General features: G+C 42.0%; 3 protein-coding genes across 6 annotated transcripts; 1 reads left to right on the top strand and 2 right to left on the bottom strand.

The window, feature by feature from the left end:
- Positions 1–28: 28 nt before the first annotated feature.
- On the bottom strand, positions 29–13,068 carry rpp30 (ribonuclease P/MRP 30 subunit). Its single transcript, XM_049562684.1, has 12 exons — positions 12,940–13,068; positions 11,748–11,806; positions 11,510–11,566; positions 11,369–11,434; positions 9,906–9,977; positions 9,446–9,535; positions 1,105–1,221; positions 939–968; positions 820–857; positions 616–695; positions 332–418; positions 29–228 (listed from the first exon to the last, which is right to left on the bottom strand). The coding sequence occupies exons 1-12, from the start codon at positions 13,064–13,066 to the stop codon at positions 182–184; spliced, it is 870 nt and encodes a 289-aa protein (XP_049418641.1). The 5' UTR covers positions 13,067–13,068; the 3' UTR covers positions 29–181.
- A 692-nt stretch (positions 13,069–13,760) lies between these two features.
- nudt13 (nudix (nucleoside diphosphate linked moiety X)-type motif 13) lies at positions 13,761–18,073 on the top strand. 3 transcript variants are annotated; one of them, XM_049562680.1, is made up of 9 exons: positions 13,761–13,832; positions 14,531–14,638; positions 14,725–14,867; positions 15,389–15,496; positions 15,574–15,680; positions 15,755–15,880; positions 16,003–16,114; positions 16,261–16,415; positions 17,195–18,073. In XM_049562680.1, the coding sequence occupies exons 2-9, from the start codon at positions 14,559–14,561 to the stop codon at positions 17,387–17,389; spliced, it is 1,026 nt and encodes a 341-aa protein (XP_049418637.1). In that variant the 5' UTR covers positions 13,761–13,832; positions 14,531–14,558; the 3' UTR covers positions 17,390–18,073. The 3 variants fall into 3 exon arrangements, with proteins under 3 accessions (XP_049418637.1, XP_049418638.1, XP_049418640.1); XM_049562681.1 differs by having other exon boundaries at positions 13,802–13,832; positions 14,447–14,638; XM_049562683.1 differs by lacking the exons at positions 13,761–13,832; positions 14,531–14,638 and having other exon boundaries at positions 14,731–15,265.
- noc3l (NOC3-like DNA replication regulator) lies at positions 18,022–23,767 on the bottom strand. 2 transcript variants are annotated; one of them, XM_049562678.1, is made up of 21 exons: positions 23,597–23,767; positions 22,920–23,124; positions 22,709–22,835; positions 22,456–22,610; positions 22,288–22,368; positions 21,960–22,090; positions 21,713–21,874; positions 21,524–21,617; positions 21,250–21,425; positions 21,039–21,167; positions 20,811–20,942; positions 20,624–20,704; positions 20,424–20,524; positions 20,259–20,331; positions 19,675–19,738; positions 19,519–19,590; positions 19,023–19,204; positions 18,727–18,855; positions 18,550–18,647; positions 18,374–18,458; positions 18,022–18,250 (listed from the first exon to the last, which is right to left on the bottom strand). In XM_049562678.1, the coding sequence occupies exons 1-21, from the start codon at positions 23,603–23,605 to the stop codon at positions 18,125–18,127; spliced, it is 2,412 nt and encodes an 803-aa protein (XP_049418635.1). In that variant the 5' UTR covers positions 23,606–23,767; the 3' UTR covers positions 18,022–18,124. The 2 variants fall into 2 exon arrangements, with proteins under 2 accessions (XP_049418635.1, XP_049418636.1); XM_049562679.1 differs by lacking the exons at positions 22,456–22,610; positions 22,709–22,835 and having other exon boundaries at positions 22,288–22,350.
- Positions 23,768–23,837: the final 70 nt, after the last annotated feature.

Here is a 23,837-nt window from a genome sequence, read left to right on the forward strand (position 1 = left end):
AACTGAAAACTGAAAACTGTGACGTCTGTTTTTAATGAGAAACTAAAAAACTTTATTCAGTCTGAACAACAAACACAAAACAAAGAGCTCGTTAACAGAATGATTGATTTTCTGTTCATCAGCTGTTTATAAAAAATAAGAACACATCAGAATCAGAAGCCCCGCCCTCCTCAGCTGTCCATCACTCGGTCAGGTGAGGTCTGGCTTTCTTGGCTGCAGGAGACTCACCTGCTCAGGTACAACAGACACACGTTTCAGCTCTAAGGTTTTTCATAATTGATCAGGTTGTAAGTGTCAATAAATGAATTGATTAATGAGTCAGTGAACCTACAGTCTGCAGGTGGAGCCTCCTGCTGGCAGCTCGACTCACTGCAGCTCTTCATGGTGGAGATGATCCCGCTGGCCGTCTTCCTCGTTTCTGACAAACAAACAAACAAACAGAGAATGTGTCGCTACACAGCAGTTAATCAATCATTAGATTTTATAATCAAATGATTGATTATCTACCAGTTCATCCCCTGTAGATCAACTGACCGATGGCTGCAGCTTTATTTACAGTCAGTGTCAGCGTGGAGCTATTTCCTGTTCACACTGCAGCACCTGTACTTTATTTACCTGCGTGTAGCACAGCTGATCGACAGGTAGAGGACACGGCTTCTTTGGCATCTTCGTCCGACAAATCGAACAACAAACCTCTGAGGAACCAGATCAGGACGACAACGTCATCTACACACACACACGCACACACACACACACACACACACACACACAGCAGTGCATACAAACTCCAGTTTGCTGTTGAACCAATAGGAAGGATACAGGTTGGTGATGTCATAGGGCCCTCTGAGCTCCAGAGGCTGCGGACACACAGACATTATTGATTACTACAGGTTGATCAGTTGTGTATTTATCACTTCTGATTATGACTGATCACCGACCTTCTCAGCTGCACTGGACAGGATCACATTCTGAAAGACAGAACACTCACAGGTCAGTCACACTGCAGGTGTTTCAGGCTCCACCCCCTCTGACATCACCACTGCATCATTGAATATGTCACAATCGATCCACGAGGAAGGTGAGTAGTGACATCACAGCACATACCTTTCCTTTACAAGTCTCCATCAGACACACAGCATTAATGATGGTGTAGCGTCTCCTGGTGGAGTCTCTGATGGCTGCAGAGTACGACACCTCAAACACCACCCCTCTCTCGATAGCCTGAACACAATTATAACACCACTTTAACACATGTACATACGTATGGATGTGTTTTTATAACATGTTATACTATGATATTTTTTGATGCTTTCGGACGACATGCTATACTATGACGTTTTTCATGATTTCCGACGACATGCTATACTATGGCTTTGTTTATGGTTTCGGATGACATGCTATACTATAAGTTTTTTTGATGAATTTGGAAGACGTGCTATACTATGACATCTTGTCATGATTTCGGACAGCATGTTATTCTATGACGTTTTTTCATGATTTCAGACTACATGCTACACAATGACGTTTTTTGATGATTTTGGACAACATGCTATATGATGACGTTTTGTCATGATTTTGGACAACATGCTATAGACTACTATGACGTTTTTCCATGATTTCGAAGTACGTGGTATACTATGACATTTTGTCATGATTTCAGGCGACGTGCTATACTACCATGTTTTTTCATGATTTGGACAACATGCTATACTATTATGTTTTTTGATGATTTTGGAGGACATGCTATACAATGACCTTTTTTGATGATTTCGGAGGACATTTCGGACCACATGCTTTATTATGAAGTTTTTGAATGTTTTCGGATGACGTGCTATACTACGGCTGTTTTTCATGGTTTCAGACGACATGCTATACTACGATGTTTTTTGATGATTTTGGACGTCATGCTACACTATGACTTTTTTTTCTCCATGATTTCTGACCACATGCTAAACTATGACTTTTTTTCCCCCATAATTTCGGACCACATGCTAAACTATGACTTTTTTTTCATGATTTCGGACCACATGCTATACTATGACTTTTTTTCCCCCATGATTTCGGACCACATGCTATACTATGACTTTTTTTCCCCCATGATTTCGGACCACATGCTATACTATGACTTTTTTTTCATGATTTCAGACCACATGCTATACTATGACTTTTTTTTCATGATTTCTGACCACATGCTATACTACGACGTTTTTGATGATTTCGGACGTCATGCTATACTATGACGTTTTTTTTTTTCCATAATTTCGGACCACATGCTAAACTATGACTTTTTTTCCCCCATAATTTCGGACCACATGCTATACTATGACTTTTTTTTCATGATTTCAGACCACATGCTAAACTATGACTTTTTTTCCCCCATGATTTCGGACCACATGCTATACTATGACTTTTTTTTCATGATTTCGGACCACATGCTATACTATGACTTTTTTTTCATGATTTCGGACCACATGCTATACTATGACTTTTTTTTCATGATTTCGGACCACATGCTATACTATGACTTTTTTTTCCCCATGATTTCGGACCACATGCTATACTATGACTTTTTTTCCCCCATGATTTCGGACCACATGCTATACTATGACTTTTTTTCCCCATGATTCGGACCACATGCTATACTATGACGTTTTTTTTCCCATGATTTCGGACCACATGCTATACTATGCGGCACAGTGGTGTGGTGGTTAGCACTCTCGCCTCACAGCAAGAGGGTTGCTGGTTCGATCCCGGGCGTGGGAGCCCTTCTGTGCGGAGTTTGCATGTTCTCCCCGTGTCAGCTCTCTCTGTCCCCGAGAAGCTCCGGTTCTCTCCGGGCACTCCGGCTTCCTCCCACAGTCCAAAGACATGCAGATTGGGGACTAGGTTAATTGATAACTCTAAATTGTCCGTAGGTGTGAATGTGAGCGTGAATGGTTGTCTGTCTCTTTGTGTCAGCCCTGTGATAGTCTGGCGACCTGTCCAGGGTGTACCCTGCCTCTCGCCCGATGTCAGCTGGAATAGGCTCCAGCCCCCCCGCGACCCTCAAGAGGATGAAGCGGTTAGAAGATGAATGAATGAATGAATGAATGCTATACTATGATTTTTTTTTCCCATGATTTCGGACCACATGCTATACTACGACATTTTTGATGATTTCGGACGTCATGCTATAATATGACTTTTTTTTCCCCCATGATTTCGGACGTCATGCTATACTATGACTTTTTTTTTCATGATTTCGGATGACATGCTATACTATGACTTTTTTTTCATGATTTCGGACCACATGCACCCAAGGGTTTTTATATAAATTGTCTTCCATGTTAATTCTTTCTTTTTCTGCATTATTGTGTCCGTAGAGTAGACTGCTCTTTATAGTGCACTTTTTTATTTTGAAAGTTTTTCAGTTCAATTTAATTCAATACAACTTTATTTGTCCCGAAGGCAATTCAGTGTGACAGTAAACATAGTGCATACATTCATATGGTTACAATCAACAGTCAATAATGTCAGAGACAGCACACAGGCGTCCTCCTGTGTCCTCCCCAGGTGATTTTGAAAGCATCTTCAATTTTGCTTCAATCACTTCAATAAAAATAATGGTGTTAGGCTGAGTGGATTTCTTCACAATTACTATGACATTTTAAATTATTATAACATTTTAAATATTTGTTTTCATTCTCAGAGAGAAGCTGGTTTGACCATGCTGTTGCCATGTGCAAGAAGGTGGTGAGCAGCTTCTCTTTCAGCTGGAAGAGGAGAAGAGACCTGGCCACAGCGCAGCAAGAGATGAATCTCCCTGCACACCAGCTGATCAGTGAGTCTCCTGTCAGGTGGGGATCGTGAGAGAAGATGATTGAGCGGGTGCTGGAGCAGGAGCGGGCTATTTCTCAAGTCTTAGCCACGGACAAGAAAACCCGGCATCTCGTTCTCACCTGGCAAGACCTGGAAGTCCTGGAGTCAGTGCACAAGGCTCTCAAAACACTCCTGGACTTCACTGAAGCTTTATCCAGTGAGAGCTACATCACAGTGTCCTATGTCAAGCATGTGTTTCATCTTTTCCAGTCCAGCATCTTGGCACATCAGCAGGATGACACTCCACTTACCCAGTCTGTCAAAGTCTCCATCCTGGATTACCTGAGGGAGAAGTATTCTGATCCTTCCACTAACAACCTACTGGACATGGCAGGCTTAGTGGATCCCAGGTTCAAGACAACATACTGCACAGAAGAAAAAGGTGGAGGACATCAAGAGCAGAGCCATAACCGAGATGGAGGCAATGCTGTCCGAGTCTAATCAGGGCACAGCTGAGTTGGCTGCTTCACAGCCTCAAGATGCAACAACAGTATCACAGCCAGCAGAGCCACTAAGGAAGAAAACCTTTGGAAGCTTCTTTAAAACGGCAGCAACACCCTCTGCCACACTATCACAGCGAGAGCGTAGTGAAAAAGAGTTGTCTGCCTACTTGCAGTCTGTTAGTGTTGACAGTGAAGCAAATCCCCTGCAGTGGTGGAATGAGCATGAGGAAATGTTCCCAAACCTGAAAAATGTGGCAAAAAAGTATCTGTGTGTGCCTGCCACCAGTTCCCCATCAGAAAGGGTATTTATTACCAGTATAGTTACATGCCATCGAGCATCTCTGCACAAAATGCAGCTATATATTTTTTGAACTTTTCATTTCTGCCATACATTTCATACAGTAGAAACCAAAACTGTGAGCTGTGAACTTTTCCATAATGTACTCCATTCACCTTTTGTTGCCATTGTTTTATGTTTATGCATTGTGGCTGACACCATAGGATTGTGACAGCCTAAAGAACTAAAAGCAGGATCCTTAATAAAGACATTTTCTCTTTCACCATTTGATTTCCTATTATGCAGCTAATTTTTGAAATTACCTGTGTGACATCATGCACAAAAGTGCAATTTCATTTAGTGTTGTTTTGAAATGTCATCTTAGTGACATCATGCACTTTATTTGTTGTAAAATGCTGTAATTACAGCAAGAACGTAAATACACAGATTTTTTGTTTTGAAATGTTTCTGTGACAATCTTGTGTAAAATATGCATTTTCAGTTTTAAAATGACAATTTTATGTTTGTGCTGTTTAATAAATACTGTTTTGGCAAGTTTGACTTTGTTGTGATTTCCCCCTTTTTGCATTAAAGTTTAAAATTAGCATATATTAATGCAGTATGAACAAGAATGTTTTAATGTAGACATATAGAATCATCATACTTGTGTGACTGTGTGCATCAAAAGCATTAATTTAAGGCTGGGGCAAAATATCGAGATATATATCGTGTATCGTGATATGGCCTAAACATATCGAGATATTGATAAAAGGCCATATCGCCCAGCCCTACTATGACCATTTTTCGAAATTATGGACGACACGCTATACTATGACATTTTTTCATATTTTTGGACCACATGCTATACGATAACATTTTTTCATGATTTCGGACCACATGCTATACCATGACATTTTTTCATAATTTTAGACCACATGCTATACCATGACATTTTTTCATGATTTCGGACGACATGCTATACTATGACGTTTTTTGATGATTTCGGATGACATGCTATACTATGAAATTTTTTTCATAATTTTGGACCACATGCTATACTATGACGTTTTTTGATGATTTCGGACGACATGCTATACTATGAAATTTTTTTCATAATTTTGGACCACATGCGTTTTTTATGACGTTTTTTGATGATTTCGGACCACATGCTATACTATGAAATTTTTTTCATAATTTTGGACAACATGCTATACTATGACATTTGTTGATTTCGGACGACATGCTATACTATGATGTTTTTTTCATAATTTTAGACCACATGCTATACCATGACATTTTTTCATGATTTCAGACCACATGCTATACTATGACGTTTTTTTCATAATTTTAGACCACATGCTATACCATGACATTTTTTCATGATTTCGGACGACATGCTATACTATGACGTTTTTTGATGATTTCGGACGACATGCTATACTATAAAAAATTTTTCATGATTTCGGACCACATGCTATACTATGACGTTTTTTTCATAATTTTAGACCACATGCTATACCATGACATTTTTTCATGATTTCAGACGACATGCTATACTATGACGTTTTTTGATGATTTCGGACGACATGCTATACTATGAAATTTTTTTCATAATTTTGGACAACATGCTATACTATGACATTTGTTGATTTCGGACGACATGCTATACTATGAAATTTTTTTCATAATTTTGGACCACATGCTATACTATGACGTTTTTTTCATAATTTTGGACCACACGCTATACTATGACGTTTTTTGAGGATTTCGGACGACATGCTATACTATGACGTTCTTTTCCTAATTTTAGACCACATGCTCGACTATGACATTTTTCCATGATTTTGAAGTACATTGTATACTATGACATTTTTCCATGATTTTGGACGACATAGTATACGATGATGTTTTTTCATGATTTCGGACCACATGCTATACTATGACGTTTTTTCATAATTTTGGACAACGTACTATACTATGACGTTTTTTTCATGATTTCGGACGACATGCTAAACTATGACGTTTTTTCATAATTTTGGACCACATGCTAAACTATGACGTTTTTTCATGAGTTTGGACAACGTGCTATACTATGACGTTTTTTCATGATTTCGGACCACATGCTATACTATGACGTTTTTTCATAATTTTGGACAACGTGCTGTACTATGACGTTTTTTCATGATTTCGGACGACATGCTAAACTATGACGTTTTTTCATGATTTTGGACAACGTGCTATACTATGACGTTTTTTGATGATTTCGGACAACATGCTAAACTATGACATTTTTTCATGATTTTGGACAACGTGCTATACTATGAAATTTTTTTCATAACTTTGGACGACATGCTATACTATGACGTTTTTTGATGATTTCGGACGACATCCTATGCTATGAAATTTTTTTCATAATTTTGGACCACATGCTATACTATGACGTTTTTTGATGATTTCGGACGACATCCTATACTATGAAATCTTTTCATAATTTTGGACCACATGCTATACTATGACGTTTTTTGATGATTTCGGATGACATGCTATGCTATGAAATTTTTTTCATAATTTTGGACCACATGCTATACTATGACATTTTTTGATTATTTCGGACGATATGCTATACTATGACGTTTTTTCATAATTTTGGACCACATGCTATACTATGACGTTTTTTCATGATTTTGGACAACGTGCTATACAATGACGTTTTTTCATGATTTCAGACAACATGCTAAACTATGACGTTTTTTCATGATTTTGGTCAACGTGCTATACAATGACGTTTTTTCATGATTTCGGACAACATGCTAAACTATGACGTTTTGTCATGATTTTGGACAACGTGCTATACTATGACTTTTTTCATGATTTCGGACGACATGCTATACTATGACGTTTTTTCATAATTTTGGACCACATGCTAAACTATGACGTTTTTTCATGATTTCGAACAACGTGCTATACAATGACGTTTTTCCATGATTTCGAAGTACATGGTATTTATTCTATAACGTTTTTTCATGATTTCGGACAACGTGCTATACAATGACGTTTTTTCATGACTTCGGCCCACATGCTATACTACGATGTTTTTTGATGATTTTGGACAACATGCTATATACTATAACGTTTTTTCATGATATCGGACGACGTGCTATACTATGATGTTTTTGATGATTTTGAAGTACGTGGTATATTGTGACATTTTTTCATGATTTCGGACTACACACTCGAATATGACATTTTTTCATGATTTCAGACAACATGCTATACTATGACATTTTTTCATGATTTCAAAGTACATGGTATACTATGACATTTTTAATCATTTCAGACGACATGCTATACTATGATGTTTTTTCATAATTTTGGACCACATGCTATACTATGACGTTTTTTTTCATGATTTCAAAGTACATGGTATACGATGACATTTTTTAATGATTTCGGACAACGTGCTATACAATGACGTTTTTTCATGATTTCAGACAACATGCTAAACTACGACGTTTTTTCATGATTTTGGACAACGTGCTATACAATGACGTTTTTTCATGATTTCGGACAACATGCTAAACTATGACGTTTTGTCATGATTTTGGACAACGTGCTATACTATGACTTTTTTCATGATTTCGGACGACATGCTATACTATGACGTTTTTTCATAATTTTGGACCACATGCTAAACTATGACGTTTTTTCATGATTTCGAACAACGTGCTATACAATGACGTTTTTCCATGATTTCGAAGTACATGGTATTTATTCTATAACGTTTTTTCATGATTTCGGACAACGTGCTATACAATGACGTTTTTTCATGACTTCGGCCCACATGCTATACTACGATGTTTTTTGATGATTTTGGACAACATGCTATATACTATAACGTTTTTTCATGATATCGGACGACGTGCTATACTATGATGTTTTTGATGATTTTGAAGTACGTGGTATATTGTGACATTTTTTCATGATTTCGGACTACACACTCGAATATGACATTTTTTCATGATTTCAGACAACATGCTATACTATGACATTTTTTCATGATTTCAAAGTACATGGTATACTATGACATTTTTAATCATTTCAGACGACATGCTATACTATGATGTTTTTTCATAATTTTGGACCACATGCTATACTATGACGTTTTTTTTCATGATTTCAAAGTACATGGTATACGATGACATTTTTTAATGATTTCGGACAACATGCTATACTATGATGTTTTTTAATGATTTCGGACGACATGCTATACTATGACGTTTTTTCATGATTTTGGACAACGTGCTATACTATGACGTTTTTTCATGATTTCTGACGACATGCTATACTATAACGTTTTTTGATGATTTCAGAACACATGCTACAGTATTTCATTTTTTCATGATTTCGGAACACATGCTTGACTCTGAGGTTTTTTTCATGATTTCCAACGACATGCTATACTATTCCGTTTTTTTCACGATTTAGGACGACATGCTATACTATGAGGTTTTTCCATGATTTGGGACGACATGCTGTGCTATGATGTTTTTTTCATGATTTCGGAACACATGCTGCAGTATTACGTTTTTTCATGATTTTGGACGACATGCTATACTATGAGGTTTTTCCATGATTTGGGACGACATGCTGTGCTATGACGTTTTTTTCATGATTTCGGAACACATGCTGCAGTATTACGTTTTTTCATGATTTTGGACGACATGCTATACTATGAGGTTTTTCCATGATTTGGGACGACATGCTATAGTTTGCATTTTTTTATGATTACAGACAACATGCTATACTATGATGCTTTTATATAGACTTTTTTTTCACTCTTTTGACAATATCAATAATAAAAACTCACCCCATTAATCGGCGCTCTCTTGAAGAAAAAGGGAAGTTTCTCCGTGACTGGGATACAGATGATGTCAACATCATATGTCATACAGGCTGCCTGCGCACACGCATGCGCGCACACACACACACACACACACACACACACAGTATAACAACATGTAGTCTTGTGTAGTCATAGTCAGATTCTTTACTTCAGTACGAGTAGTGAAAATAAATATACTTTGTTACAAGTTAAATTATGTGTAATCAGTGATTAAATGTTGTCACTGGTGAACCTGTTTATATACTGCTGAGTCATGACAACATGTTGTGTTTCATGTGTTCAGTACGACAGTACGTTCAGCTGTGAGGTCAGTGTGGTGAACTATGAAGTAGAATAAAGTAGAAATACTTTATTGAAGACACAGTGTTTAAAACATGTTGTAAAGTAAATGTACTTTGGTGTGGACAGTGTCAGTGAAACTCACATGGAAGAGTTTCTCTGTGGTCGGCTGGACGGCGAGGAGGTCAAAACACCGATACTCTGGAGCGGTCGGCCTCTGAACACACACACACACGCACACACACACACACACGAAAGTCACAGCTCTATTGAGCCTTGTATTCCTTCACCCCTTAGCAGTAATGATTTTATGAGCTTTTTTAATGACAAAATTCTAACTATTAGAGGCAAAATTCATGACCTCCTGTCCTCAGATAGTACCTATCTAACCTCAAACACAGCTGTAAGATCTAATACACATTTCGATAGCTTCTCTTCGAGTTCTCTTCAACAACTGACCTCAATGATTTCTTCATCTAAATCATCAACATGTCTCTTAGACCCCATCCCAACTAGGCTACTTAAGGAAGTCTTACCTTTAGTTAACACTCACATATTAGACATGATCAGTTATTCTTATTAACAGGCTATGTACCACAGTCTTTTAAGGTAGCTGTAATTAAACCTCTACTAAAAAAGCCCACCCTGGATCCAGAGGTGTTAGCCAACTATAGACCAATATCTAATCTTCCCTTTCTGTCAAAGATCCTTGAGAAAGTAGTCACAGACCAGCTGTGTGATTTTCTCCAGGATAATAATTTATTTGAGGAATTTCAGTGAGGATTTAGAGTGCATCATAGCACTGAGACAGCTCTAGTTAAAATTACAAATGACCTTCTGATCACTTAATTGGCCTAAAAGGTTCTGCACTAAGCTGGTTTAAATCTTATTTATCTGATCGTTTTCAGTTTGTTGACGTTCATAATGAATCGTCCTTACGTACTAAAGTTTGTTTTGGAGTTCTGCAAGGTTCTGTGCTCGGACCAATCCTATTTACTCTATATATGCTTCCTTTAGGTAACATCATTAGAAATCACTCTATAAATTTCCATTGTTATGCGGATGATACTCAGTTGTATTTATCGATGAAGCCAGAAGAAACGGCTCAATTAACTAAACTTCAAAAATGCCTCAAGACATAAAAACTTGGATGAGCACCAATTTCCTGATGTTAAATTCAGACAAAACTGAAGTTATTGTTCTTGGCCCCAAACAACTCAGAGACTCTTTATCTGATGACATAGTTTCTCTGGATGGCATTGCTCTGGCCTCTACCACTACCGTAAGAAACCTTGGAGTAACATTTGATCAAGATTTGTCTTTTAATTCTCATTTAAAACAAACCTCACGGACTGCATTTTTTCATCTGCGTAATATTGCGAAAATTAGGCCTATCCTGACCAAAAAAGATTTTACTGAGCAACATCCTCCGCACATGAAACCTGTTACAGGTGACCGAGGTGTCGGCTGAGGTCAGTCGCAGGCTGTGTGGGGTCAGTGTGTGTTGTGACCATGTGGGGGCGCTGTGGGTCCTGTCTGTAAGGTAAGTGAAGCGGCAACACTGAAAGCAGCCGACGTGAAAGTTTCCAAAATAAAGTCCACACTCACAAAGTGACTGGAGTCTGACATCACCACGGTCAGCCTGTTCAGCACTCTGATTGGACGGGACCGACCCTGAGACAGACAGAGACACGTTACCATGACGACAACACAAACAGTCACCATCATCCTCATCTTCATCAGACCCACCTGTACGACCGGCAGCTGGTCGATCAGCTCATTGATCGGTTTGGGGACAGGGATCTCCTGCAAACAGGAAGTAAAGACAGAGTTACAAAATAAAAGTGACACTGATGGTGGATCCATGATTCAGATTGCCTGTAAAATACCAACAACTGTGACAACACACACTCATGTCTTCAGACTTCTATTAATCACATCAAACATTAACTGACATCATTTTAAATTTAATGCTGAGCTGACTGACCTGTTTCTTTTTGACCGTCGGTTCGAACACGTAGTTGATGGCGACTGTGGAGAAACCGACTGCAGGAAGAAGAAGATGACACAGACTCACAGCTAAAAGTCACATCATCACAAAACTCATCATCTTCATCTTAATATTGACCACCGATCATCTCTCTGTCAAATCATTTTAATATCATTATTGAAGTTTTTACCGTCTACAGTTTGTTGATTTATTTGTGTTGCTTATATTACATTTGGATCCTCAGGACTACATTATAATTTAATAAATTAGCTATATGTATTTATATGTTTATCAACTTAGGTTTTATTTAAACATGTCAAAGTTTTAAATGTTTCAGATGTCCTGTTCTTTGACCAGACCACAAGGGAACTTTAAAATGACAACTTTTTGAATGGAGTTTGGTGAAGAGGTTTCAGCAGGTTCCCTGAGCTCATGAATCAATGAACTGTTTTCACATTCTCATTAAATCTGTCATAAACTGATTAATTAATCAATCTGATTACCTGCAGACTAAACAGACCAACACATCACCTGCACTGTTTATCTATTTCAATCAGGTCTGGTGGTATTTTTACTTTCTACAACAGTAAGACCTTATATAAAATATTAGGTTTAGGATTAAATTAATTTGGAATGTATGGGTTCATGTTGATGGACGAATTTGTCGCTGGATCATATTTGTTTTCAGGATGTCTTCAGTTATAACTTATTTCAATTCTATATTTATTAATAACAATGGAAACTTTAAATGGAGCGATTTTCAAACGGACTCTGGTCTGATGGATTGTTACCTGTCTGCAGGTAGAAACAGATTCTTTAAACAAACCTGTAACGTAATGAACTAATAAATATATAGTACCTTAATAAGCCAAACTGTTTACTGACAGTAATCACGTGACACGGGTGGTTTCATCAGGACGCAGTGAAACTTTAAAATGACAACTTTTCAAACGGAGTCTGGTCCAGAGTGTGTCGGTAGTTTGTAGCTCTAACGTTGTATTTAACGGTGAGATAAGCACCAGTCTGATGCAGCAGGTGAGTCATCACCTGTTACAGAACAACCTGAACCCAAACAGAGCCCATAATACTCAGAGCTTAGCTCCGGTGCTAGCTGTTAGCTCCCGGCCCTGCGGACTCTGACTGCCCGCTGAGGAGCTGCTGTCTGCGGCGTGAAGCTGAGGAGACTCACGGTGAGCTGCGGTCTGGATCAGACTCTGCAGGCGGGTCTGATCCGCCGTGTAGTTCAGGTTCAGATCCATAAACACAGACATGATGCTACTGCTGCTGCTGCTTCTGCACGCGGGTCTCTGACACATGTGTGAAGCCGAACGGCCTGCTGGGAATTGTAGTCCTTCGCTCTACACAGCTGTAGGCACAAACCAGATTTACATCCCATCTTTTATTTAACAGGATTATTATTTCTGACCCGCTGTGACGCTTAAATGACAAATAAAACCCGTTCTTATACTTTTTAAAATCTATTTTATTATTTTTTTTATAAACATTTGTATATGTTTTATCTTTTTGTCTCTGAAGCTTCAGTTTTATAACTTATCTATTTGATTTAGTATTTTTTTCTAACGTCAGATTATACATAAATATTCTGCCTAAATTAATATCTCATTTGGATGAAAAAGTTATTATAACTTAATTAAAGTTATTATCACAATGGTTTTTTTATTCTTAAAACAGAAATCTGTAAGTTATTGATAAAATCCTCAAATTTGTGAATGAAGTTAAGAAAAAGGCGTTTAATTTATTAACCCACCAAAATAAATAATGTTGTTATGATAAACATTATTTATAAAGTATTAAATTACGTCTATTTTATCATTATTGTAAATTACTAATGAAAGTCTGAATTAAAAGACAGTAAAAAAAAAAAAAGAATAGATATTAATACATTCGCACATTATATAATCTCTCTTAAACTGCTCGTTAAATTCTTTTAATTAATATTTTTCTTGTTTAAATCAGTTGTTGTTTTCCTGCAGGGGGCGGAAACACGTCAGCTGCCGAATAACAGCAGCAGAAGAAGAAGAGTGAAAGGTCACAGAGCGTGAAGAAGAGAGGCAGCTGCAGGTATCTGACAAATACTAACACCACATACAGAACTAACACAGTATAGTATTCACAGTACACACACACACACACACACACACACACACAGGTCCTTAATACACTGCATCCATCAGCCTGTAGTTCAGCGGTCTGTGTCTGAGCCTGTTTTTGGACTTTATTTGATTCCAGCCTTCATTCAGAATCTGACTTAATGATCCTCTTGTTTTCGGTAAAAACTCCGAACAAACTTTGAAAAGTATTTAGAATCCGGACAGTCAGCTGTGACGTCAGTAAACACCTGATCCACCACAAAGCTCAGGTTAAAACAGAGAGTGTGCTGCAGGATTCAATGTGTGCTGGAGGAAGATTTCACCATCTCTAACAGCATATAGTTTGTATTTCTGTTAAAATATAAGAGCAGCCAGAGTGGTTCAGTGAGCGCCGAAATGAAAACTGGAAACTTAAGATTCAGATATTACCCTGAAATTACTTAATAATGAGTAAACAATGCTATAAAAACAAAACAAAATGTAAAATACTAGATTTTTAAAGGGGGTTTGGCACTGTTGTCTCTCCACACATGGACACTTAACTCCCGTTGCTTATAAAAGCGAACAGTTTCCCTCTGCCTCCAGTCTTTGTGCTAAGCTAGGCTAACAGTTTCCCTCTGCTTCCAGTATTTGTGCTAAGCTAGGCTAACAGTTTCCCTCTGCCTCCAGTCATTGTGCTAAGCTAGGCTAACAGACCATGCTGAGACCTGTGAAGATCCTCCTCTCTACAACATGTCTGGCCACTCGCTGCTGTTCAGGCTTTGTCTCCAGGATAAGGTTCAGTAACTCAGAGAGACTTTGATTTATTGATTGGTTGATTGATAGACTGATAGATCATCTGACTGACTGACCCGTTCTCTCAGGTACATGAACAGGCTGAAGGAGGATGATGAATCGTGCGCCGCAGCTCTACCGAACGGTCGCATGTTCCTGTTCCACCGTATGTCTCCTCTGCTGCAACGCACCGAGCAGGGAACCTTCAGACCTGCAGCACTGATCACCTCAGGTACAGAACCTCAGGTCCTCAGGTCCAGAACCTCAGGGACAGAACCACGTGTAGGGAACTTAAGCCACAGGTAGATAACTTAAACTACAGAGCCTAAGGTACAGAACCAAAGATACAGAACCCTGCAACTTCAAATACAGAACCAAGGGATGAGAGCCACAGGTAGAGAACCAGAGATACAGAGCCACAGGTGGAGAACCTCAAGTACAGAGAGCTGAAAGCCACAGGTAGAGAACTTCATCTGCTGAACCACAGTTAGAGGACCAAGGGAACAGTAGCAGCTCGAGAGTCCCAAGAGGAGAACCTTAGGTACAGAACCAAAGATAAAGAACCATGGGCAGAGAACTGTGGGCCACAGTTGAAAAACCAGTAGATGAGAACCAGGAGAACTGCTGCAGGTAACTAAAGTCAGAGAATCACAGAGAGAAAAATTGACATGAAAAAAAGACATGAGAACCTCGTAGAACCTCAACCAGAGAACTTGGGGCATAAAAAGTCCTGATCTGTGTTTTCTGTTCTAGATGTGCAGTCGATCCTGGAGAGACTGGGTTCTGACAGAGCCCTGCTGAAGGAGTCGGTTCTGATCGGCTGCTCTGAACAGAACCAGGCTCAGTTCTGTCTGGACGTCGGTAAGAACACATCAGTGAACTCAGAGTCCCTGAATACACCAGTCAGTAGGTTCTGTATGTTCTGGTCTGGGTTCTAGGAGAACTGGATCAGGCAGCAGTAGAAGAAGAGTGTGGAGGAAACTTCATCGATTTGAGGAAGGCATTCTTTCTTCTGACCGGAGCAGAGGCGCCTCTGGTGGCCAAGGTGGGTAACTACACCTGAACCAACATGTTCCTGTGAAGTAAGACTCAGATCCTGACCCGGGTTCTGTCCTTCAGGGTCAGGCTCTGCTGCGCTGGCATCAAACCAACAGGTTCTGCAGTGCCACGGGTCTGCCGACCAAACGCAACCAGGCAGGAAGTCAGAGAGTCTGCAGCAGCTCCGGCATCATCTACTATCCCAAGGTAACAACTACAGACCAGGTGTGAACCAGGTCTGAACCATCCTGTTGCCTTGATGTATGTGGTGCCTATGTGGTTCCAGTCTGGACCTGGTCTCTGACTGGTTTGTCCTGGTCTTCCTGCAGATGTCTCCGGTGGTGATCGTCCTGGTGTCTGATGGGAAACGGTGTTTGTTAGGCCGACAGTCGTCTTTCCCTCGAGGGATGTACAGCGCTCTGGCCGGCTTCTGTGACATGGGTCGGTCCAACCTGTCTACAGACTCACCTGTCTACAGACTCACCTGTCTAATAACCTGTCTACAGTCTCACCTGTCTACAGACTTACCTGTCTAATAACCTGTCGACAGTCTCACCTGTCCACCTGTCTCTCTGTGTGTGTTCCAGGTGAGACAGTGGAGGAGGCTCTGAGCAGGGAGGTGGCAGAGGAGGTGGGTCTGGAGGTCCAGAGTGTCTCCTACAGCTCCTCACAGCACTGGCCTTTTCCACATAGCTCCTTCATGATTGCCTGCCACGCCTCTGTTAACCCCGCCCACTCCCAGGTGAGTTCTGTTACTGAGATTTTACAGAGGAAACTTTTGAGGAGGAAATGAAGGACTCATTGAAGCTGTTTTATAAGTTCATTTTTTTCATTTTTACAGTGAGCTAAGGTGTTTTAATGTTTTAATGGCATTTTAAGGTTACTGTGCATTTCCTCTGAAATTTAAGGAGGTATGAAGCAGATCAAAGTTAATGGTTATTAACCCTTAAACTTTTACCAAAAGCCTGAAAGCCACCTAACAACTGCCTTAATGTTTTCCTTTAAGGTGAAAACTCAAGGATGTCTCTAACAGAGCATTTAAAGGCATTTTTTTAAGGTTTTACACCTTAAAAAACCTTGAACAGAAAAGCCATTAATTAATTTAAAGCAAAGTCATGAACCCATTAAAATCTATTCAGATTCTTAATTAAGGGCTTTTAAAATTAAGTACAAGAAATTTAGTAAAATTAAGGTGTGTTTAAGGGTTTAGTGCTGGACCTTTGAGAATCCCTTGAATATAATAAAAACACCTTAAATTGATCATTAATGGAGTTGGGACAAATATTAAAGATGAATGTTTGAATTAAGGGCAAAGTTAAGTCCTCTTTGCATTTGACTTAATTTGTCAATTAAGGGCTTTTTAAAATTAAGTTTGTTTTCATTTTTTCAATTCATGGACAAGTAAAGTTCAGGGTTTTCATGGTAACAGAGCGTAGAACCCCTGATCAGTGTAGAACAGCAGAGGACCAAGCGTGGAGCCTGTCTTCAGTCATGTGACCTGCTGTCCTGTTTGTCCTCCAGTTGGACGTGGACCACTCAGAGCTGGAGGATGCTCGCTGGTTCAGTCTGGAGGAAATCACCGCCGCCCTGCAGGTGAAGACTCCGCCCAGGAGGGGCGACGCCCCCGTCCTCTGGCTACCTCCAAAACATGCCGTTGCCCACCGCCTCATCACAGAGTGGACTGACCGCCAGAGACGCCGCAATGAGGGAGACTAACGTCTCTTGTCTAACGACAATAACAAACCTGACATCCACAACTGGTCCACGCTGAGTGTCTTCAGAGTCCTCAGTCCTCATCCAGAGTTCTCAGAGTCAGAGTCCTCATTCAGAGGACAGGTTTCAGACTGCGAGACGTCTCGCCAGGAGGGAGACAGGTGAGGTAAAGGGACAGGTGTAACAACAGGAAGTTAGTGACTGCAGCAGAGACACATAAATGATGGAGATGAAGACCCAAACTGACTCCTCCTCTTCATCACTCAGCGTCTCTGACATCCATCCAGGACAGACGTCCATTAATCAGCTGAGACATCAGAGACAAATCAGTCATCATGTTTTAAAGTTTTACATCCTCATCGCAGACAGGAACTGCAGCTCACTGTCATCATCATCATCTTCATCATCAGGCAGACAGCAACTGATCTGCTGAGCGGCAGATTAAGATGTAGAAATAAAAGCTCAAACTGTGACACATCTTTTCTGTTATTAATATTAATGAATCACAGTTTGACTTTACGACCTCAGGAAGCTGAGCACAGTCTAGTGATGTGAACGAGAACGGCGTGTCCAACTTCCTGTAGAGTCGAAAGGACGACATCACTAAGTATAAATCAGTCTGAGACAAACAGGAATCAGTTTGATAAAAAACTTTATTTCAAATTAAAGCATCTGAGATAGAAAACATTTATCTGACATGTTGGGCTTTTATTTTGAAGGTGTGTGTGCGTGTGTATGTCAGTGTGTTATGTGCGTGTGTTTTGCAGTAAAGTCCAGCTCTGTCTCCTTGGTGACGGTCAGGGCGCTCTGGACTTGTCTCTGCAGCTCGGCGTCGAGCAGCGTGTCTCCAAACACGAAACGATCCTGATCAATAAAACATGATGGACAGATCTGAGACTGTGAGCGTGAGGTTAATCAATAATCAATGAGTCGTACTGATCAAAGGTAAAGATCTGAGGTGTGTGAAGGTGTGTCTGATTGGTGTACCTTCTTCTTGCTGCCGGGTGGAGCTACAGGAGGGTTAAAAGTCATGTCTCTGACACTGTAGACGTCAAATAACTCCACCGGAGACCTGGACAGGAAGTCGACACACAGACACGTCGCATGTCAGGAAATGAAATGAGTGTACTGCTCCTTTAAGATCACATCACCTGCAGACGCACCTGCGGCTCAGCTCCACAGAGAGCGACGCTGAACCTTCACTGGGCGCTCCCTGACTCAGGTGGACCGCCATTCGCCGCACCACCGGGTGGAAATGTCTCTGTAACACAGTGTGATGTCAGCATGATGTCACATACCATGATGTCACAGCGTGATATCACATACAGCTCCCAGTGTACCTGCAGTGTGTGTAGTTCCCACAGCGCTGTGTTCTGTGCATTGCAATGTTCAGGTTCGTCCAGCTCTGGCAGGTAGTAGCCGCTGCCCTGAACCTCATTATCCAACAGGAAGTCACACTTAGGGAACGCCTGACACACACACACAGACACACACAGACACACACAGAGGAAGTAAAAGTGTATAATTTCAGATCAGACGCTCTTCCATCAGAGACATGATTCAGGTCCAGGTCCGAGGTACCGTACAGTCCACATATAAACCAGGTTCCAGCCTTCCATTGGCCAAACACACTCACATGCATGGCGGCTCTGCTGGCGGCCAGGATCCCCACACTGGCGTTGGGCAGCACGTGCAGACTGAGCATGCTCAGTCTCTTGACGAACGCCATCGCCCTCTGCAGGGTCACCTGCTTCCTGCGGCGGGTCAGCATGGCATCCAGGCACCGCAGCAGGATGATGACATCATCATTGGGCGCCCCTGAGACAGAAGGACAGACAAAAGGAAAGACAGACAGCAGCTTTGAATAAATTGTGATATTCATATATAATATCTGATCAGTCAGTAACTTTTACAGTTTTTACTTTATCAATAAAACACCAATAATATCACATCTAATAATCTGAAACACTGAGACCTATTACTATGGAAACTGTACGTAGACGCAGGACTTTCACCTGTAACAAAGTATTTTCACACTGAGGTGTTAATACTGTTACTGCAGTAATATATCAGAGTATCAGATTACTCTCCTGCTCTGTGAGTTGGTCTGTGAAACAGGAAGTGTGTCTCACCTGCATGGAGCCGCGGCAGCAGTCTGTACAGCTGCGAGTAAAAGTTGAGCGGGTCGATGTTCAGAACGTCACCTGATGAAACACGTCAACAAACTTTAGTGATACAGGTCAGATTAACACACAAACACACACATACACACCTACACACACACACACCTTGTCCTGACAGGATGGTGAAGACAGTCTGGATACAGTGGAGACTCTCCCGATTGGTCAGATCCTGCAGAGGTCACATGATGATCATCAGTTATTATAGAACTAGTTCTGTATGAAAACGTCTGTCAGGAGTAGTGTATGTGATGTTTCCCTGATGTTAGCATGTAGCTACATGTAGCTGCTACATGTAGCTACATGCTTGGGAGATACACTGCTACATGTAGCTGTATGCTAACATCAGGGAAACATCACATACACTGCTACATGTAGCTACATGCTAATATCAGGGAAACATTACATTACATACACTGCTACATGTAGCTACATGCTAATATCAGGGAAACATTACATCACATACACTGCTACATGTAGCTACATGCTAATATCAGGGAAACATTACATCACATACACTGCTACATGTAGCTACATGCTAATATCAGGGAAACATTACATACGCTGCTACATGTAGCAGCTACATGTAGCAGTGTATGTCAATCAACTTATCAATTGATTGACTAATCGATCAGTCTGACAGCAGATTAACAGCAGGTTGTTAAGAGGGCGGGGTCAAGGTGAATACTCACTCCTGATTGGATGAGGTTCTGCAGCACGTTGAGCAGGTCGTCAAAGAACTCCAGGTTTATCAGGTGAGCAAAACTGACAGGAAGTGACATCACAGTCAGTACTGCAGCACATCTACAGTACTCTGTGTGTGTGTGTGTGTGTGTGTGTGTGTGTGTGTGTCGTACTTGGCCAGCCCCTCCAGAACAGCAGGAAGAAGAACTGACTTCTGAGCCTTCTTCAAGATCCTGAAGTAGATGAGGAAGACGATGTTCAGAGTCTCTGTGTGCTGAGGAAGAGGAGGAGGAAGAAGAATAAGAGGAGGAGGAGTTTAGTTTCCTGTGTGTAGAATTTGTTCTTTAAACGGCGGCGTCGATCTGTGACTCACCAGTTTGATCTTCTTCTCTTTGCTCTCGGAGGCGTCGGCCTCCAGCAGCTCCTTCTCCAACTTCTCCTCCGCCTTCTTCCACTACACACACACACACACACACACACACACACACACACACACAGTCAATCCAGGAGTGTTCAGGTGTTACCTGTTGTGAAGCAGCAGACAGGTGTGTGTGATTTACCTTCCTCTGCATCCTGGACAGGTTCTTCTTCCTCTCTTTGTTGTTCATGAACTTCTTCTTTGGTGCCGTATCCTCCAGGTCCTTCTTCACCTGCACCTCCTTTATCCTCAGACTGAGCAGCGTCCGCAGCACCTGGAGGGGGGAACAGGTGAGGTCTGACATCACACTTACACAGGTGACATCAGCACACTGTGGCGTTGGATGTTAAGGGTGCATTTGATTCGTTACCTCAGGTCTGACATTGTAGTTGAGACTCTTTACGAGACCCGAGATGACTCGTACGACCGCCAGCGAAGCTCCGCCCTCTTTGTCCTGCTGGAAGAGCTTCCTGAACGCATCACAGCACATACCTGACACCTGTGACAGACACATGAAGGCATCACACACCTGACACCTTAACGCATCGCACTGCACATCTGACACCTGACAGCAGTCTCACCTGTTTGACGGGGTCATTCATCAGCGGGACGAGGGCAACGATGATGTTGTTGTGGAAGTTGAAGTGAGGAAGAGCGAGCATCAGCTCACACAGGCAGCGAACGGCGACTTCGGCGAGTCCGCGGTACGACTGGAAACCAACCGCCTGACTGCGCTTCTTCTTCTTCTGCTTCCAGTCTGCAGATGACAGGTGAACATGCTGACGTGACACTTGTACATGCTGTCATCACGTGTGTAGCTGTGGTTGTGACGTGTGTGTAGCTGTAGCTGTGTACCTCTGATGGTCTGCTCCAGGTCCTCCAGGTAAAACTTGTACTGACTCACCAAACCTTCTTCAAACTCTCGGAGCTGCTGTGTCTCCTTCTTCACCTGCAGGACACACATCAGATACAGGACTCCTGAGTCACACACAAACACGAACACAAACACACACACACACACACACACACACACACGGTGGTTACCTTGGCGGCCTTCTCCTCAGGGGTCAGAGGTCGTATCCTATAGGTGGGGGTGATGTCTTTGAAGATCTCCATCAGTGAAACCATCACCAGCTTCCTGACCGTCACCGCCACAGAGGGGTCCGACTCCATCAGCATCCCACGCAGCTCCTTCACCCGCTTTATCTGATCACACACACAGGAAGTGACATCATCAGACTGCGCCTGTAAACACAGCGTGTCTGACCTCAGATCAGTGGTGCGCACTTACGTTGCTGTAGGGGTCGGACATGACGGCTGACCCCAGGCTGGCGATGCAAAGCTTCTTCTGGTTGATCTTGTGAAGTCTGAGCGTCTCTCTCTGCTCCGCCGTCAGTGCTGCTGAGCTCTCTGGCTCCCCCTCTGTTCGGGAGGACACAGAAGGACACTCATCACATGACCACATCACATGATGACGGCTGGTCTGACCTCTCTTTTCTTTTGGTCACATCCTCCCTTAAAAACATTCAAACTTCATGAAGCGCCGTTTGAACAGTGTTCGGTCTGACTCAGAGGAGACGCAGTGCATTGTGGGAATCTGAGTGACACAAACAGGTTACCGTTTTCTGACTCCTCCTGCTCCTCAGCAGCCTCCTCTTTCTCCTCTTCCTCCTCCTCTTCCTCTGGCTTCTTTGTGACAGCTACAGAGACAACAGAAGAGACGCTCAGTCAGCTGGTCACCGATCAGATCAATCAGAGCGATCAGAGGATCAATAACTGATCAGTACCTCTCTCCACGCTCTGTGGGATGACTCCTCTCTTGTCTTTGATGGGCAGCAGGTGGATCACTTCCTTCTCCTCCGTCCTCGCCATCTTCCTCGGAACCTTCTCGTAACTCCGGACCACCTCAGCGCTCCTCTTCTTCCCGCCGTGCACCGGCCCGCTGAGACGCCCCGCCCACCGAAACAAGCTCACATCAGTCTCTGTGTGTGTTTGACATCTACATCCTGATCTGTGTGTGTGTGTGTGTGTGTGTGTTACCATGACGACAGGTCTCTGGTGATAAAGGACGCCTGACGAGCCAAAGCGGTCATCTGCTCCACATCATCATCCTCCATCATGTCTGTGGGCAGCGTCTCCAGGAACTCTTCCTCCTCCTCCTCTTCCTCTGTCAGAGACAGTCATCAGGTGAGAGCAGACTCACAGAGGTGCATTGTGGGGAACAAAGTCCTCCTGACTCAGCTGCACTCACCAGGCCTCTTCCTGTACGTCTCCAGTGGGCGTGGCGTCCTGATGGCGGCGTCCTTCACAGCCTGCCGCAGCTTCTTCTGCTCCTTGCGCTGCTTCTTGGCGACGTTCTGCTGCTTCATCTGACGGTTCTTCAGCTTGTTCTCCAGCTTCACGTCGCTCGTCTTCAACAGGCGACGGAACGTTGGACGCCGCTTCTTCGACCGGGGCTGGACGGGAGGGAGGAAGGAGTCAAAGTCAAATAAACAACCATTTATTTTTCTAAACAACATTTCAGAATAAAAGCTGTAACTTTTATTGATGTTTGTGTAATTTAGTGTCTTTAAGATGTCCAAATTAAATCAGTCTCAGTTTTATTGATTTACTGATTTGGATCAGAATACAGATTACAGATTACAGACTACAGATTACAGACCACAGAGTCACAGATGAACCTTCAGCAGCTGATGAGTTTCTGTTTCAGAGTCCTGAGGACAGACTGTCTGCAGCTGAGAGACTCTGAGTTCATGAATTATAATAATAATAATAATCATCATCTCTGGGTCATGAGTCAGAAAATGAATTCATCACAAAGACTGAAATTACTCAGTGAATAACTTAAACTCTGTTGATCACATCAGATCTGAGGCTGGGACAGCTTTACATTTACTGTCTGGAGTCTGGAGTCAGGTGTGAACTTACCGGACCCATGGCGGCTCAGAGTCTCCGTGTCACTGCGCAGGTTCAGGCCGAGCTCCGCTGTCTTCTCCTCGGACAGTGTGGAGGAGAGTGTCGGTGTGTTTTGGTGGAAAATCTCAGTTTGTTTCCACACGTGTGATCACCGGAGGACCTGGTTCACACCGACAACCCGGAAACACTATGACGCACTGATCCCCGAGCAGACAGCGCCCCCAGCGGCCGGAGGTCACATGACACAACACGT

The sequence above is a fragment of the Epinephelus fuscoguttatus genome, linkage group LG20 (assembly GCF_011397635.1).
Source record: "Epinephelus fuscoguttatus linkage group LG20, E.fuscoguttatus.final_Chr_v1".
In the NCBI taxonomy this organism is placed as follows: Eukaryota; Metazoa; Chordata; class Actinopteri; order Perciformes; family Serranidae; genus Epinephelus; species Epinephelus fuscoguttatus.